General features: G+C 39.4%; 1 protein-coding gene across 4 annotated transcripts in view; it reads right to left on the reverse strand.

Moving 5' to 3' along the window:
- Nucleotides 1–16,713, reverse strand: part of LOC127446598 (syntaxin-8-like) — a 144,858-nt gene that overhangs the window by 65,468 nt on the left and 62,677 nt on the right. For all 4 annotated transcript variants that reach the window (XM_051707645.1, XM_051707646.1, XM_051707647.1 and 1 more), the window contains exon 7: nt 3,556–3,657. In XM_051707645.1, the coding sequence (XP_051563605.1) occupies nt 3,556–3,657 (102 nt within the window). The remainder of the gene's footprint in view (nt 1–3,555; nt 3,658–16,713) is intronic.

Below are 16,713 nucleotides of genomic sequence, written 5' to 3' on the forward strand. Positions count from 1 at the left end.
CTAAAAAAAATTAAGGTGAACACCCTTATAGTCTCATAATGAGAAAGATACAGAAGATAGATACAGAGAGTATGAGCCTTGTCTGTCCACAGGAGAGAGACAGAGAGAGAGAGTTAAGACAGTTAGAGGCCTTAGAAGCTTTGTGGCAGGTCATATTTTCAACTATTTCTTTCCACAAGACAAAGACAAGTGTCAAACAAAGTCAGAAGATGTGGGGGTTGAAGCGAGTGAGGGAATAGAAGTTGAAAGAAAAGAGGAAAAAAACAGAAGAGAGGTACGGACGACAAGTCAGTGAGGAATTTTTCCATTCATCAACCCACCCTCCCACTCAGAATACATGAATATGGTTAGGTGAAAAAAGCAAACGGGTAGAGAAATAAAAGAGTGAGCGAGAAATCAATGCAAACCTTAGCGACTCTGGCCTCAAGCTCTGGGATCTGCAAACAAACTTTGCAGCACCAAGTGCAGCAATGCGTTTATTTCCCAGGAAATTCAAGAATGATCTTTACAGGGCAAGAAGGGGTGATGCAGTCAACCTGGCTCCCACACTGCAAATCTCTCAATGTAGAAACTTATAAAATGATCAGTTCCCCTCCACATGTTCATGATTTTAATAAAAATGATTTCATGATCAATTCCATTCCATTTACAAGGACTATATTTAATAAATAATGTCTTGAAGTAACTTGAGACTTGGCTTAGATAGATAGATAGATAGAGAGAGAGAGAGAGAGAGAGAGAGAAAGAAAGAGAGGCCCTGTAAATAAAAGTGCTTGTGTGTCAGATGCAGAGCCTGATCATTTTCTCTGCTCTATTGAACAGAGAGCTAAAATGAGCGATTGCACTGCTCAGCTCTCCTAAGCACTAGTTCAGGGTTGGTGCAGAATTTTTAAATAAAAATGTAAGGCTTTTTAATACCTTTTTAAGACCTGAACAAATCAAATTAACACAGTATGTGCATACAGAGCAAACCCACACAATCTCAAAATAAATCTTACTTAAGCAGCTACTTAAGCTGCTCATATCTTTGTCTCTATTGTGCATGCTCATGCATTTGCTTTTTTACATTTTCAGATCGTACGCTTATTTCCCTTTAAATCCGCATGTACCCGGTGAAAAACCATCTGTTACAGCTGCCTTTAGTGTTGCCCAAAATGCATCTAACAATTAAGATGACGCAATCCATTAACAAACTCACGCAGTTTATTCTTGATAACGTCAACAAACATGAAAGAACGGCTCTTGCTAGTTTTTGCGCTTATTAGCACCATTTGCAAAGGAATAAAATAATAAAAACAGCTTAAACAGTGAGTAGGGAGATGTGGGTGATGTTTTATTTTATTTTCTAATTATTTTTTATCTCCTGCTACCTTGCTCTCCAAGATATCATGCTGTTTTGAAAACAGTTGTAAGTCTGCAGAGCTATCTTTCACACCTGTTATTTCGTTATTAACAGTGATTAACACTGCTTCAATTTGACATGTCTTCCAGATATATACTGTATATACATCATATTAAAATTGGTTTATGTACCAATATATCAAAACTTTTGGATTATTGCATATTGGATTGATATTGATATTGGATTTTGCTGATACGATAATGATGTTTTGAAATAGAAAAGGCAATAACAGATTAATTTGCCTATTACAAATTTCAATGCTTAGTTTCTACCATGTGTGATCTGTGCAAATGACAATAAAAATAAAAAAAACGTAAGACTTATGACTATAGTTGTAAGATTGATATATTCAATGTGTTAAAAATGTTCTTAGTCTTTCCTTCCTGTGACAGGGCGGGCATTTGTTGCATAACACAGGACTTTTAACAATAAACAAGCCTGAAATACACCGGGGACTTTTATTTTGAAATGTCTGTGGCTTCACTGCTTCCAGCTGCTCATTCAAACAGATAAGGGTAAAAAAAAATATTCACTCTATTGCTTTCATCTACAAGGTAAGGTATAAACACTTTGAAGTAAACATTATCATAATTCATCAACAGTAGATCATCAGCGATCGCTTGTCATAAATGTCATTATGCACTGATTGCGCAACACTCTGAAGCAGCTGGAAACACTGAATCTCAAGTTCCCCACATGCTTTTCACTTTGAAGCCCACAGCGCACGCAGACAATACATTTATTAAATTATATCGTACACTTATTTTTAAAGTTTAATAGTCACATTAGGGCCATATTGCCATTCTGGTCTTTACAAGCCCAAATTTAAGACCTCTTTAAATGATAATTAAAACTTCTGTTATGCTATTTAAGATATTCAAGACTTTTTATGACCTTAAATTTTACAAAACTGAATTTAGACATTTTAAGACTTTTTAAGGACCCACGAGTTCACCCAAAAATGAAAATTCTGTCGTCACTTACCCTCATGTCGTTTTAAACCTGTTTGATTTTCCTTCAGTGGAACATAAAAAGAGATGTTACTTCTCTTTTTCCATACAATGAATGCATATTGTGACCAGGGGCTGTCAAGCCCCAAAAAGGACAAAAGAGAAACATAAAAGTAGTGGATATGACTTGTGCTTTATTCCAAGTTTTCTGGAGACATACGATAGCTTTACATGAGGAAGAGGCTGACATTTTAATTGATGGCCTCTTTTGACTAATTGTCATTGACATCAAACCTGCAAAAACACATTTTGATGTGTTGCACATTCATCAAAAATGACTTAGATTTGTGTCTGCTCCTCACACAAAGCGTTCGTATGGCTTTAGAACACATGAAATATAGCACAAAATTGTCCTTTTAAGGTGCTCTTTTGTCTTTTTTGGAGTTTAAAAGTCCTTGGTTACCATACATTTTTGTTGTATGGAAAAGAGCAGCGTGCATATTCAACAACATATTTCAATTTGTGTTCAACAGAAGAAAGTCATACGGGTTTGGAACAACATGAGGGAAAGTAAATGCTAACAGAATTTTCATTTTTGGGCAAACAATTTTTTTCAATGAAGAGCTCAGACAGATGGATGTTTTGTGTCTGGTGCTTGAGTAATACGGACATGCTTCAACACTTAACACATGTGAAATGGTTTAAGCACTCCAGAAATGATCGCCTTACAAAGCGTGAGATGATGAATTCGAGAGGCTGTAGTCACTGATCATGACACAGAAAATGCAATTAACAAACAGACAAACAAAAAAAGCAAAAACAAAACATAGAAGAACATTGGTATGAAATATACAGATGTAATATATGTCTTGCAGAACTTGCTAGAAATCCATCTCTGTGGCTGTGTAAATGATCTCTTTAAATGTCTCTGCCTGATCTCACCTTTATTGCCATTTCAATAACAAACTTACAGATCACATGCAGATGGCCCTGTAAGAGTTCACAGCTCTGGGACGGATCATAACGTACAGACCTGACTTTGCCATTTACATGTAGTGGGGTTAAAGCCCTTCAAGCACTGTGGACTGCTCTAAGCGCAGTAGAGAGAGAAGGTCGTAAATCTGAACAAAGGACAGGCTTATTGTTGCCGGGCACTTGATGCCGAGTACATTAAACTAAGACAAACTGCAGAAAACAACTCACCACAGGAAGCAGACTTGGTATCCACTAGCTTGACTCTATGAGTCTCATTTCTGATGCGGCTGTCCGTCTTGTCCACAAGCTGTGTGAGGTCATCAATGATCTCTGAAATTTATAACAAGCACAGTAAGTTATGATGGGTCGACCATCTGATTACTTTCACAACTTGCACATGTAAATATTAAAAACGGTGGATTCAGGAGGAAATTATCCTACAGAGAGACAGAAATAGTGCAACAGGCACCATGTGAAATTATTCTCCTGCCGTCACTCTGTGGTGTGTGTGTGTGGTTGTTATAGTGACCAGAAATGTGTGGTTTTGTACTTTTGGTGGCTGGCTGTGGCTTAACCAAACATCATCTTAAAACCTTACTGACTTTTACAGCATTAATATATCCCTGTTTGCTGACATCTGTGCAATTACCACTAATACTAAATGTTAAATTATATTACCACTAAAATAATCAAACTGAAACTGTTTCAGATTTTCTGTTTTAGAATATGACATTGTTTTGAAATATAGCAGGTAAAGTTTCTAATCCACTTTATCCACTTATTTGGGAGAAAAAAAAATTAGGAGACAAATTGTTCTGACACTTTCCACTTGAAATTAAGGTCATTCTTCTGTGGAAATCTTCCATCCATTATGCGTTCATGACAGTGCATGAAAGAAGCTCATTCACAATGGCTCGCAAAAACTTGCATTGTATAGTGCTGCGTGTCCAGTTGTAGAAAAAAACTGTCAGTGTGAACGAGCTTCTCTCATGCAGTCTAATGAATTTGCAACAGAAATCAAGAATTTCACTTAATAATGAAAATGTCATGTCCTTTCTCACTAAACCCTAGAAGACTTGGAATATGACACGAGTCACATGGACAACTTGATATTTTGCAGCTGGTAGAGCTGTTGGATGCTCTACCATGGGAATTCCTTTGTGGAGGGATCTGCTCTTGCAAGCCGAGGCACGATCTAGCATCCTCAGCGGAGCTGTGGAGGGTTCATGCCTGGCCCCTAGACGGGGCTTATCTGACACAGTAAGGTTGTCGCAGCCGGTGCTCCACACCATATTACAGGCCAGAGCTCCCTCGGAATGGCTGGTAGATGCCTTAAAATGGTGAGTTTTCACTGACTGGTGCTCCTCACGTGGCGAGGACCCAGTGCATTGCCCTGTATATACAGTGCTGCACTTCTAACAATAGCGGTAGGATGCAGGACTTACTCCATCAATGCTCTAAATATAATTCGCTGCCATAGCGACAGACCACGCCACTTGTCTGTGGACAAACAACCTTTAGTCATAAAAATTTTGCGAGGAGCAAGAAAGATGAGACACTCTTGTCCCGCTAACGTCCCGGTTTGGGACTTTGTGCTTGTGCTAAATGCACTAACGGGTCCCCTGTTCAAGCCACTTGACACAGTAAGCTTACACGTACTCTCTCTAAAGACTGCTGTGCTAAAGTGCTGCTGCTCGCTTTGGCTTCAGTTAAAAGCATCAGGTACCTTCAGGCCTTATTGGTCAAAGACTCTTTCTTGGAGTTTTGACCGGGCTTGTCAAAAAACATTCTCAAGCCTAGGGAAGTTTATGTATCCAGCGGTTTGGCTACTCCTTTCGAGAGATGCGCTCTCTTACTTTCAGTCAAAAATCCTGAACAAATAACTCACAATGATGTGTGCATCGGGGTCGGAGCCTCAAGGGCTATTTGCCCAATAAATTATTGTGATTTTAAAGGGCTTTAGAGATCGTCACTCCTGGGCGGAGCTTCCCATAGCATCAGCAACAGACGCAGCGTCTTGTTCCCTTCTTTTCATAGAACCAGGGTTACAGTCATAATTGTAACATTATATGTATCTGACGTCACATTTATTTCATCTATTTTGTTGCAAAAACAGTTTTGAGTTTAGTTAATTATTTTTATTTAAAAACTGTCAATGTTTGAGTAGTAGTTTGAGCAGCTTTTGGGAGCAGCATTGCAGAAATCAAAAACAATAGCCTGTGCTTCCCACTTTTGAAAAACATTGACCGCCACTGGTACACAGATTTCATATGCACATTAAAATGAAAATGTGATTCACATAACCACATGTAATTAAGTGTTATAAAAATAATGCTTTGGGCAGGTATTACATTTGTAAATGTAAGTAGTGAGTAATGCAGTCATCCACACAGTATGCTGAGTTTAGAGCTTTGACTGAGTTTGCCGAGAATATCTTCTGAGACTTTCCAGCCCTGTTTTTATGTCTAAATCTATTATGAGAGTTGGTACATTAACTTTGCATCACGCACTTGAGAAATACTGTTGAAATACCATCTGAACAGCATCTTCTCATTTTAATTTAAGCAGCTGAAATGAGCAGACCATGAACTGCAAAGCAAAACATTGCAGCATCTGACAAAATTAAGTACAAAAATACCATGGATCATTACAAACATATCCATTACAATATTATTTATGACTAAATAACAAGTTAATTGGCCGTATTGCTTTGGTTCAGATCTAGCTGTGTGGCTTCCCTCCTACTAGCTCTAAAAAAAAAAAAAACTTACTGTGTTGAAAGCTTTTCCAGAGTAGACAGACAGAGAGAGAGAGAGAGAGAGAGAGAGAGAGAGAGAGAGAGTGAGAAAGGGAATGAGAGATAGACAGAATGAGTGAACAGAAACAAAAGAGAAAAAATTGAGCGAGAAAAAAAGAACAGAAAAAAGGAGAGTAATGAGCAAATAAAGATAAAAAGAAAGAACTAGAAAGAGAATGAGTGAAAAGAGTAGCAAAAGAATGAAAAAGGAGAGAGTGAGACAAAGGAAATGAAAGAGAAAGGTTATATATAAAAAAGAAAGAACTGGGGGTGGGGGGGGGGGCTGTATGGAACTTTGAGGTAGAACAGGACACATGCTCAAACAGAAACCATGACTGTAAAAACGAGCAGCTTACTGACAGAATTTCAGTACCTAGCAGCAGCAAGCTGGATATAATTCAGCAGAAACGGGAAGTCATACGTTTTTTTTTTTTCCCCGCTTGCCGCCATCAGTCTGCCAACTCAAATAAGCCATGCTCCACTGTGCAACAACCTGTTTTGATGGAGCTAGATGAAGAAGAATCTCCAACATATTTCAGACTCTGATACAGAAGCCAAAACAGCCATCACTCACTGCATTAGTTCACTTTTATTGATGGAAAGAGTGGAAGGACTGAGGATATCTATTTAAGCAATATCACACGAGCAAGAGTGCGATATGGCCCTAAATCAGCACCACTGATCACAGCGGTGCTGATTTAGGGCCATATAGCACAATTGCAAGTGTGATATTGCTTAAATATAACAGTTCAATGAACAAGTACATTTTAAAAAATTAGGAAAAACTGAGCCCGGTCATAAAAAACACATTTGTGCATGGAACTACTTTCTTACGCCATGGATCAGAATCTGCTGTTGCTGGTTCAAAAAAAAGTATGTGTCCAAGCCTCTCAAAAACATCACTTCAGAACTACTAGTGTCACGGCTTGGGCTGTTCCTAACATGTTATTGGAGAAACAAGTGTGTGTGTGTGTGAGAGAGAGAGTGAGAGAGAGAGAGAGAGAGAGAGAGAGAGAGATGGAGAATGTGCGATCAACTGTTGATGATGCTGCAGTCTGTTAGTCAGCTTTCTGAAGATAATGTCATTTTGGTGAAATTCATAAAAAAATTCTCAGTAAAAAAATAGCCGTCCAAGCAGGGTATTCCTCTCTATTTCGTGGTAGCTGGTGCGCAAGAGTTGTTCACTATAGAAACCGCAATCTCCTCCCCCATTTTGAACATTACATCCTCTCCAATGTGGAAATTCCGTTAAGAGGCAAGCGCCTTGAGTTTGTGTAATTAATCAGTCTGTTGCGTCTCTCAGCTGTGATGAGACTTTTAGTGTTGTTAGTTTAAAGCCGTTTAAAGCAATTTCCTAGCTTTAGTAGTGTAGTAGTAATACGAGCGATCACGGAGTGTTGTTGAATATAAACACTGAGTGACACTGACTCACTTCACGTCACCAGCTGGCTCATATTACACACAAAAATTGTCTTTCCCACCACCTGCTGGCTAAAATATGTAATGTCACAATACTAAATGTAAAGAGACATATAGCTCTTAACACATCTGCACTGCTCTTACACTTTAGTTTAGAACGGCATGAACACAAGTGGAGTGATACACACAGTGAAGTGTCCGAGTGCTGATGGTGTGAGACCATTAGTAAACATGGATCATCTCTTGTCCAATCAGATTTGAGGACTGGAACTAACTGTTGTATATAAATATATATTGTATATATGATGTGTCATTTCAGCTGATCGGTACAAAAAGGTACAAATCGAGAACAGACAGAAACAGTACCACAAAGAACACACATTCGCTATTGTGTTTTAAGGTAGATTTTGAAATGCATTAGAGAGGTTTTCCAGCGGGTAAAGGTGCAATCACATAGATGATTCAGCGAACACAGTAAATTTGTTAATTCTGCATGCTGAGTGCCTAGTGTGACTACACCTTAAGAGGTGTTGCTATGCATGGTGTGAAGTGGTTTAATTTTAAGCAGCTGCTGAATTATAGCTTGATTTGGGGTCATTCCACAAGGGTGTGGGGGAAGAGCACACTGATGACCACAGTGGCCTGGCCAGAGGTGTGTGGTTGGATGGAGGTAAAGGGCAGCTAGCCAGGAACAGGTTCAAGGCTCTTAATCTGGCAGCTCTAAGACGCCAATGGAGAGATCTGAGCAAAGGCATAATGTAAAGCCATGAGGATTTCTTAAGGATGAAAGCAATTTTGGCAGCAGTATTTTGGTTGCACTAAAAAAATTACGGATACTGTGTGAGGTCAAGAAGAGAGTTCTTTTTAATTTTCCTTTTCAGTGATATGTTGTCAGTTACCACAGAAAACTATTTCGACTTGTCCATTTATTAAGACAAACTAAAATATGTATTTACCATTGTGCACTTATGACGGAAGTCTATATGCTAAGCCATTGCACCAAAATAAATGGTAAATTACACAGCTTCAAAAGTATAGCCACAATGACGTAACTGTCCGCAAAGTATTATTAACATGGAGCAAAGTCCAAATACAGGAAACATTTTGGTAATGCAAAACTTTAAGTTAATTAGTCTAGAACAGTAATTTCCTCCACTAAAAGATGACTTACACAATTTTACAGCTTAAAGAACACATTTTTGTACTGAATGAGCGTTTACAATTCTGCTTCAAAATGACTTGCCCCATAGACTCCCATTGTCAGTGCATTACTGTACACAAGATATTTGTTTGTTTTGACAAACTTAGGGACAAGTCAAAATTATTATTGTTTTGGTAATCAACAGCATGTCACAGATGCTGTATGAAGCTTAAATGGTATTGGATCTGAAACATTCCTTTAAGGACATTATCTACTTGAGCTGAGAGTATCAAAGCTACACATTCATAAAGCCTTGGAAGCAAAGAAATGCAGCACATATGGTTCAATATGGCTGCTGAGCCTGCAAAATATGAAGACATGTTTTCTAGCAGCTCTCCTGGGATGTGACTTTTTATAAACTTTAATGTTTTAAAATTGGATTTTTGTTTAAACTAAGCTCTTATATAGTGATTCCCAGTTCAGATCTCAACTGTTATTTTATCACCGAGCCACTCAATATGGCCAGCCAAGCAAAGCCTAATACATCCAAAGCAGGCTGTGGCAAGTCCAGACAATCCCTCGAGCCTCAGGTCCACAAACATCCCGACACTAATGAAGCCCTACTGGCCAGCATAAAACAGATTCTGGATGAAATGCCGATATCTGATATTATTGACAAACTCGACTGTACAATTTTACAAATGGTCAAGGGGGAAATGTTGGCTGCTTTGGAACCTTTCAAGAGGAGTCTTGGTACATTGGACGATATCGCTTTGGACCTCGAACGTACAGCTTATGATCAGTGGCTAGTTAACTGATCAACAAGTGAACATAGAAACTCTGAAAACGCAGGTTGACTCCTTATTTAAGAAGTGCGAAGACTTGAAAGGTCGATTGCGGTGGAACACTATTTGTTTGATAGACCTACCAGAGGGTTGGAGAACCCCACCCAACTGCATTTTTCACCCAGTTGTAACGCCAGCTGCTTTATCTTAAGGATACCCCTATGCTGAACCGTGCCCATTGCTCCCTACACACTGGACCGAGAGAGGGTGAACCACCTCTGCCTCTCATCATCAGGGTTAACCTCTTCCAGGTCCAGAACGTTATCCTGCGTTGGGCTAAGGAGAAATCCCTGTTCACCTACAAGGACACAATATATAAACGTTTCCCTGATTTTGCCCCTGTGGTGGCCAAGTAATGGGCATGCATTTGCCGCTGTGAAGAAGCAGCTCAATTCAAGTCTGAACATCAAGTTCGGGCTTCTTTTCCTGGCAACATTGCATATCACCCTGCCTGATGGACCATCCCATAGGTTAGAGGACCCTTTGCTAGCTATGGAGTTTGTTCAGAAGGCTAAAAAGAAACTTTGAAAACACCATTTGTTGGCCAGGTGATCAGCATCCACATGTTTCTTTTATTCTAACCTGTAGGTGGCCTTTTCGGATGAGATGAATTTCATGACCACACTGTTTTTTTTTTGTGCCTCAATTTTGTTGTTTGACATAAATGTAATTTTGTTATACTACCTCTTTCTTATTTGCAAGGACATTTTTGATTCCATAAGAATATCCAACAGGGATGTCATCAAATTTGTTAGCTTGAACTGTAAGGTACCCAACAATCTTGTTGTGGGTGATGTGATGCATTTTATTTATCTTACCGTGTTTTACTCTGACTATGTCTGACCGGGAATGTGTGTATGTTTGTTTGTTTTTGTTGTTATTGTTTCTTTTCTGTTGATAGTACATTGTATGTTGTCCTTTTTAATATTTTCTTTTGAGTGTTGCAAGTTAAGTCCTTAAGATGTAATATGGGAATTGCTCTGCGTAATCAAGCAAGATTCATCTTATGTATCGGATTTTAGTACATGTATTTAAAATTTGAAGTACAACAATTCTGAAACATATGGTTTGGCCCACACAGAGCTTGGATCTCAACATTGACTCAGTCTGGAATTACATGAAGAGACAGAAGCAATTGAGACATCCTAAATGCACAGAACTGTGACAAGTTCTTCAAAATGCTTGGATCTGGCAAAGACATTGAAAAGCCTAGTGGTGCTGTTTTAAAAGCATAGGGTGGTCACACCAAATATAGATTTCTTTTTTTTCTTTTTTTTTTTACCACACTTTTTATTAAGTTAATTGATAAATACAGTTATTCACTGCATTATTTTTAAAAACATCATCTATACTAAATTTTTCAAAACTGTCTAAAACATTTGCACAAAGTTTGTACAACCAATTAATGTAAGATAACAACTTAAAAATGGTAAACTATACATAGAATGCAGGGGAGCATGAAAGAGCACACAAAGAGAGAGAACATGGGTGAAAAACAGTAAAACAGACAAAGACAGAAGCAAGTGCCACAAACATATGGACTTGGTGCATAATTCTCTACTGGCAGCAGTGGACTCATGGGAAAACAGGCCTGCCTGCTTGTTCCCCTCACACAAGCTTGCCATTCCAGTGACATAATTCTCAATTTCCGAACTCAGTGTTCACACAGATATGTGACAGCTGCCTTCTCTGGCTCGGGCTGCAACTATCGACCACATTACAAAGCAGAGGCTGTTCCAAGCAAAGGCTGTTTATTTCAAATGTTATTATCCAGAATAAACCTCCAAACCCACATTGTGGACAGGCAAAGTGCATTCACCCCTCCCCCTCAAACACACATAGTATTAAAGTAAATGTCTGTATATAAAAGTTTCAAATGTATTTTATAAGGGTACACTTACAATCATACAGGTTTAATATGGACAGTCAGGGGCAAGTGTGGGTTGATTACAGAATATTAAGTTTAAAGCAAATGATCTGCAGAAGTAGGGCCAGTTCTATACATTATGAGGACATGGGCAAATTTTAATATGGAGGCCCCCCTCTCCTCAAAAAACATATATTTCTAATCTGGAAATGAAAAGAATGTATAATGTTAGAGCAGTAATGTAAACATCTGTTTCACTTCAGAGTAGTTTACAAAGTTAAATCATGTTAGGTGTGTTCAATTTCGGGCCTGCGCAGACTGATATGTGCCTGTCTAGAAGTAATGCACATTGTTTTTTTTTTATGTTCTAATTCCCCCCGGTACTTATTTTTATTAATTACTGTGGAATGACATACAACAAAGTGCTAATTTAAACAAATAATCACTTAATATGCTTCAAACAGTATAATTTCTTTTAAAGATTCAATGCCATAAACTTTGCAAGCTTTGGCAAATTTAATCAAAAATGTAATAGTTTTTGACTAGTTTTCTTTAAAGGCACTCATTCTAAACAAAACTTTAACTAAAAACCTGTGCACCCCTGTCTAACAAGAGTTGCATTGCAGACAATCAGAATGGATTTTCTGCCAGCTCCTGCCATTTTTGCTGCAATATGCTTCATGCTTGCTATGAATGGTCTATGAATATTCCATAGGCAAACTGTCTGAGACTGTTTGTTTTACAAGTACATCAACTAAAACAAAAGGGATTGCAAAATGATCAATCCCATATTCATAACACATTGTGGTTCGCGCCTCTTGAACACGTCTGCACGCTCAGCGCAGATGGAACATTACCTCGACAATGAAAATGCGTCCATGACCGTGCACTAAAGATTGAGCGCTGGAGATTTCCCAATAGCGAAGTAGACATCCGACACATTTGACATGTTATTTGTTGCAATGCTGATAATATGCACCATTTGTGTATTTTCCAAGCACTAGAAATTAAACTTATCACGCACTGCCCTGGCTAATTTACAAGTTCACATGTCATTTGGAGGCCCCCGAGATGACATTGTGGAGGCCCTAGGTAAATGCCTAGTCTGCCAATAGCTAGCACCGGCATTGTGCAGAAGGTACAACTCGATTTGACTGACCAAATTTAGATATGTAAATGGATGATGGGCACAAATCTAAACAAACTGCAAAAATTTGTGTATTTACGTTCATACCAATATGTTGAAAACTACCAAAAAGCAGCTTATAAAAAATGGCAATGCAAGAAAATCGTGTTTACATGAGATTTGAAATTATCTTTATTCCGGTTATAAAGTTCCTATAAGGATTTAACTTTGGTGTTTAACCTCTGCAAAAAGGTTTAATTTTCTTTCTTTAGGAGCCTCTGTCCCATATAAAGAGGTGGGCATGTCCTATGCCTAAAACAACTTACACTTTGTGTATTCATGACTATTAGCCATTCATGGGGGACAGAAGTGTGAAATTTGGCCCACTAAAATCAGTAAATACTTTAGGATATCCTAATGTCCACACTGCACGTGATGCTGTAAAAACGTGATCCCTCTGAGAGAGACACCAATCAGACACAGATGTTCTCTCATATGACCTCATATACGCCTTTTCTTTCTCACCAATCCCGCCATCATCTCGGACGCTTTGGGCTGCCCCACCTCCAGATCCATTATAGTACCCGCCTTTCTCTAAACAACCGGTCGTGATTAGCTTTCATTCACCGCCAGCTGCCTTTCACAAGGACAACCCAAAGCAGTTCACAGGTCCATTTCTGTACCTGCAATGGGACACTTCCGATTCTGGGAATAATAATGAAGCAGAGTTATTTGTTCTTGGACCTGAGCCGCCTTTCCAGGTGCTAACTGCCAATCGTTTGGAAAAAGTAATTGCAAATCCCTCAGAGAGGTGGTCTGCAAAGGAAGGGTGGATGTTGACAATTCGTGTCCTGTCCAGTCCTCTTCATGCTCTCTCCCACTCGGTCTCTATCTCTCGCAGCTTACAGCAAGCAATTCCAAAGTTCCCGTTCCATTCCCCAAACAAAGTCTTCCAGCAGTGACTCATTGGAGAGATTCCTCTGCCTCCAAATCTGTTTCCTATAAATTAGTCTGTGTTATCAGAACATGTCTCACGCTACAGGCTGCTCTTGTGCAGAAACTATTTCTGAGTCATTAATGAGTTTCCTATTATAAAGGTGAAATAAAAACAATTTAAAAAAAATGTGTGGCTGCCATTATGTTTCAGATGTTGTTTAAAGATCACAAGAAGGTGAGATGCTTTGTTGCATTAAATAATTCTTAAAAAGAGAGTCACGTGGCACCATGCGAGGATCGGACGTGTGAACGGCGAGCTCTGAGCACTTTGCTAGTTTTAATACCTTTTAATGACATAAACCGGTGAGATTCAATACACTCTGTTCCATAACTGTTCTAGGAGGACAATATGTCAAAGAATTCAAAATCCTCAGGCTCTGGAGACATTAAAAGACACTTACATGCTCAGGCTGACACCCCAGAAAAGGCCGCTGACCGGGGAGTTGATTTGGCCGGAGAGTTGAAGGAATTGCGGCGAGAGATGCTGGGTATGTCAGCAATGCTGACGAAGGTCATTGCTGACTTGGAGGATCTTGCTGTAATACGTCAATCGATCACTGCCATGGGAGGCAAAATTTACTGATGTGGTCACAAGAGAGGGGGATGTTGAGAAATGGATCGATTCTCTGGAGTCATCGGAGAGGGAATTATCTGCTAATCCGCTGGCAACTAAGGTGGATTTGGAGCGTGTCTGGGAGAATTTGGAGGACATGGAAAACCGTAGCCGGAGGAATAACAACCGTATCGTGGGAATCCGTGAGGGAGCAGAGGGGCAGAATATGGTGGAATTCCTGGACGTCTTTTTCCGAGTCTGCTCGACATAACAGGTCATAAGCTGGAAATCAAGCGAGCTCACAGGGTTCCGGCTCGGCGATCCGCTGAGGGAGACAGGCCTGATCAATTCTGGCCAAATTTCTCAGATCATCAGATAAAGATCTTGTGTTATGCGAGGCGAGGAGTAGAGGAAGGCTTTCTTGGAAGAACCACAGCATTTTCTTGTTCCCAGACTTTGCGAACTCAACAAGAGGGAAACGTGATTAATTCAAGGAATGCAAGAAACTTTTTCATCAACGGAGGGTCGCTTTTGCATTGATATTCCCAGCCAAATTGAGAATAGATGCTAAGGATGGCCGTAAAACATTCACATGCCCACAGAATGCAATGTCCTTCATAAAGTCAATGGAGTGATTAAGCCGTATTGTGGAACTCACGTTGCAGCCGAATGGATTGGCTCACTGAACATTCGCTTGTCTGTCTGAAGATTCTGCGTGCTCTTTTTGTGCTGGTTCTGCCTAGCGGCTGGATTTTATTTTGTAGAATAACACACCTTCAGGACAGTTTTATGGATGAATCTACATGATTTTTGAGTTTATTCTGCCTATTGGCTGGAGTTTGTTTTATAGATTATCTTTACTGTGTAATTCTGTCTCACAAAATGTGTATAGAAACACCAGATTTGAGCAATCCGATGGCAAGGTTGTACGGGGGCTCTCGTTGGCGTACACGGACGGTTTAAGTTTGGAGAGATGGATGCCAGTTGGCGCTGTCATGCGCACGTTTTTCTTTTTTCTGTTTTTTTATTTTTTATTATTATTATTCTAAGGGATGTTTGGGTTTTATTGTTACACTAATGTTGGAATGTGGTCTTTATAATCTTGTCTTTGACACACAATTTATATTTTCTTATATGTCATAATGTCAAATGTTAATATGAGTGGATTGTCTCTCTCTACGTGGAATGTGAATGGGTTGGGGCACCCCATAGAAAGGAAGGAAGGTTATTTCTCTTCTTTAGCATAAGCAATATGATATAGTGTTTCTTCAAGAAACGCACCTTTCTCCGCAGGAAGCTGAGAAATTTGGAAAGATATGGGGTGGGCATTTTTTTAATAGTGCTGGCTCGAGTAAGAGCAGGGGAGTCATTACGCTGATAAGTAAACATCTACAATAATTCTTAAAGAAAATCTTGTCGGACTAGTTTATATAGTAGACACCACAGGCCTCATGTATAAAACTTTGTGTATATTTTATCCTTAAAGTATATGTATTGACAAACTGCAGAATTTGTGTATCTTGTACAAAAGTGTTCAGGTTTATAAAAGCACACATACTCCAGAAACTATGCAAAGTTCACTTTATAAATACCAGTTAGCAGAGATCTCAGAGAGCTTTATTTTGCATACAACATTTACACATAAGGTCCTCGGACACACTGTTTTTTTGTGTGTTTTTTTTTTCATCAAATTACCTTGATGATAAAAAAAGTACACTTAAATGAATAAATAGCACTTACAGTAATATGGATAAAGATGCTAAATAGAAATGGTAAAATAAAACTGCAGGCTTTGCAGCACAGAAGCAGTGAATCACGGGAGATGAGGCTTTGTAAAGGTGTGAATGCTGTGTTAAGAGAAGCTTGTTTGATGGTGCATAATAGCATCTCTCTGCTTGTGTGTCTGAGGCACGTGATCACTTGTGTAAGGTGCTGGGATCCATCACAGCTCACTGGGAGGAATTTACCCCTCTCTCCCAATGCTTGCCCCACAGGAAGTCTGACTGGGCCTGCAGCCATGCAACTCTGCCAGGGGGCCTGTCACGAAAAATACGTCAACCCTGAGAAACCTGTACTCCCTCTCCATACTGCTGTTGCTGTAGAAGAACCGGCTGTGTTGCACGGCTCGAGCTATGGTGTCTGCCATAAACAGATCCAGACAGCCATGCTATAGGCATTTCTGTGGGGGATGGTGCAAATACTGAAGTAACTGGTAGGGGAGAGGAGAGATGAACTGGCCATAACTGCGTGCTCCTCTCACTGAAAACCCTAATAAGTTTGATTGAGTAAACTCGTTCTCTCAATTGAATTGAGTAATGGCGTCCTCAAAACCTAAGTTCAATTAACTTGGTGATCATATAGAATAAACTTAACTATTTAGGTTAGGTTAACTAGATGCAAGTAGACTTAACTCAGGTTTGCTATTAAAATACTGAAACCAAAGTACTGACAATGCATGGATCATGGGCCAACGTTCACCTCGATGGAGTCCAAATCGAACGAGTGTAAGAATTCAAATACTTGGGATCCCTAGTCCAGGAGAGGAAAGTGGCTCCTGCCGCCGAAGTCCATAGTAGAATTGGCCAGGCAACAGTGGCATTTGCGTCGCTCAAGTGGTGCCTATGGAAAAAGAACCATATCTT

Source organism: Myxocyprinus asiaticus, chromosome 9, assembly GCF_019703515.2.
Source record: "Myxocyprinus asiaticus isolate MX2 ecotype Aquarium Trade chromosome 9, UBuf_Myxa_2, whole genome shotgun sequence".
Lineage (NCBI taxonomy): Eukaryota > Metazoa > Chordata > Actinopteri > Cypriniformes > Catostomidae > Myxocyprinus > Myxocyprinus asiaticus.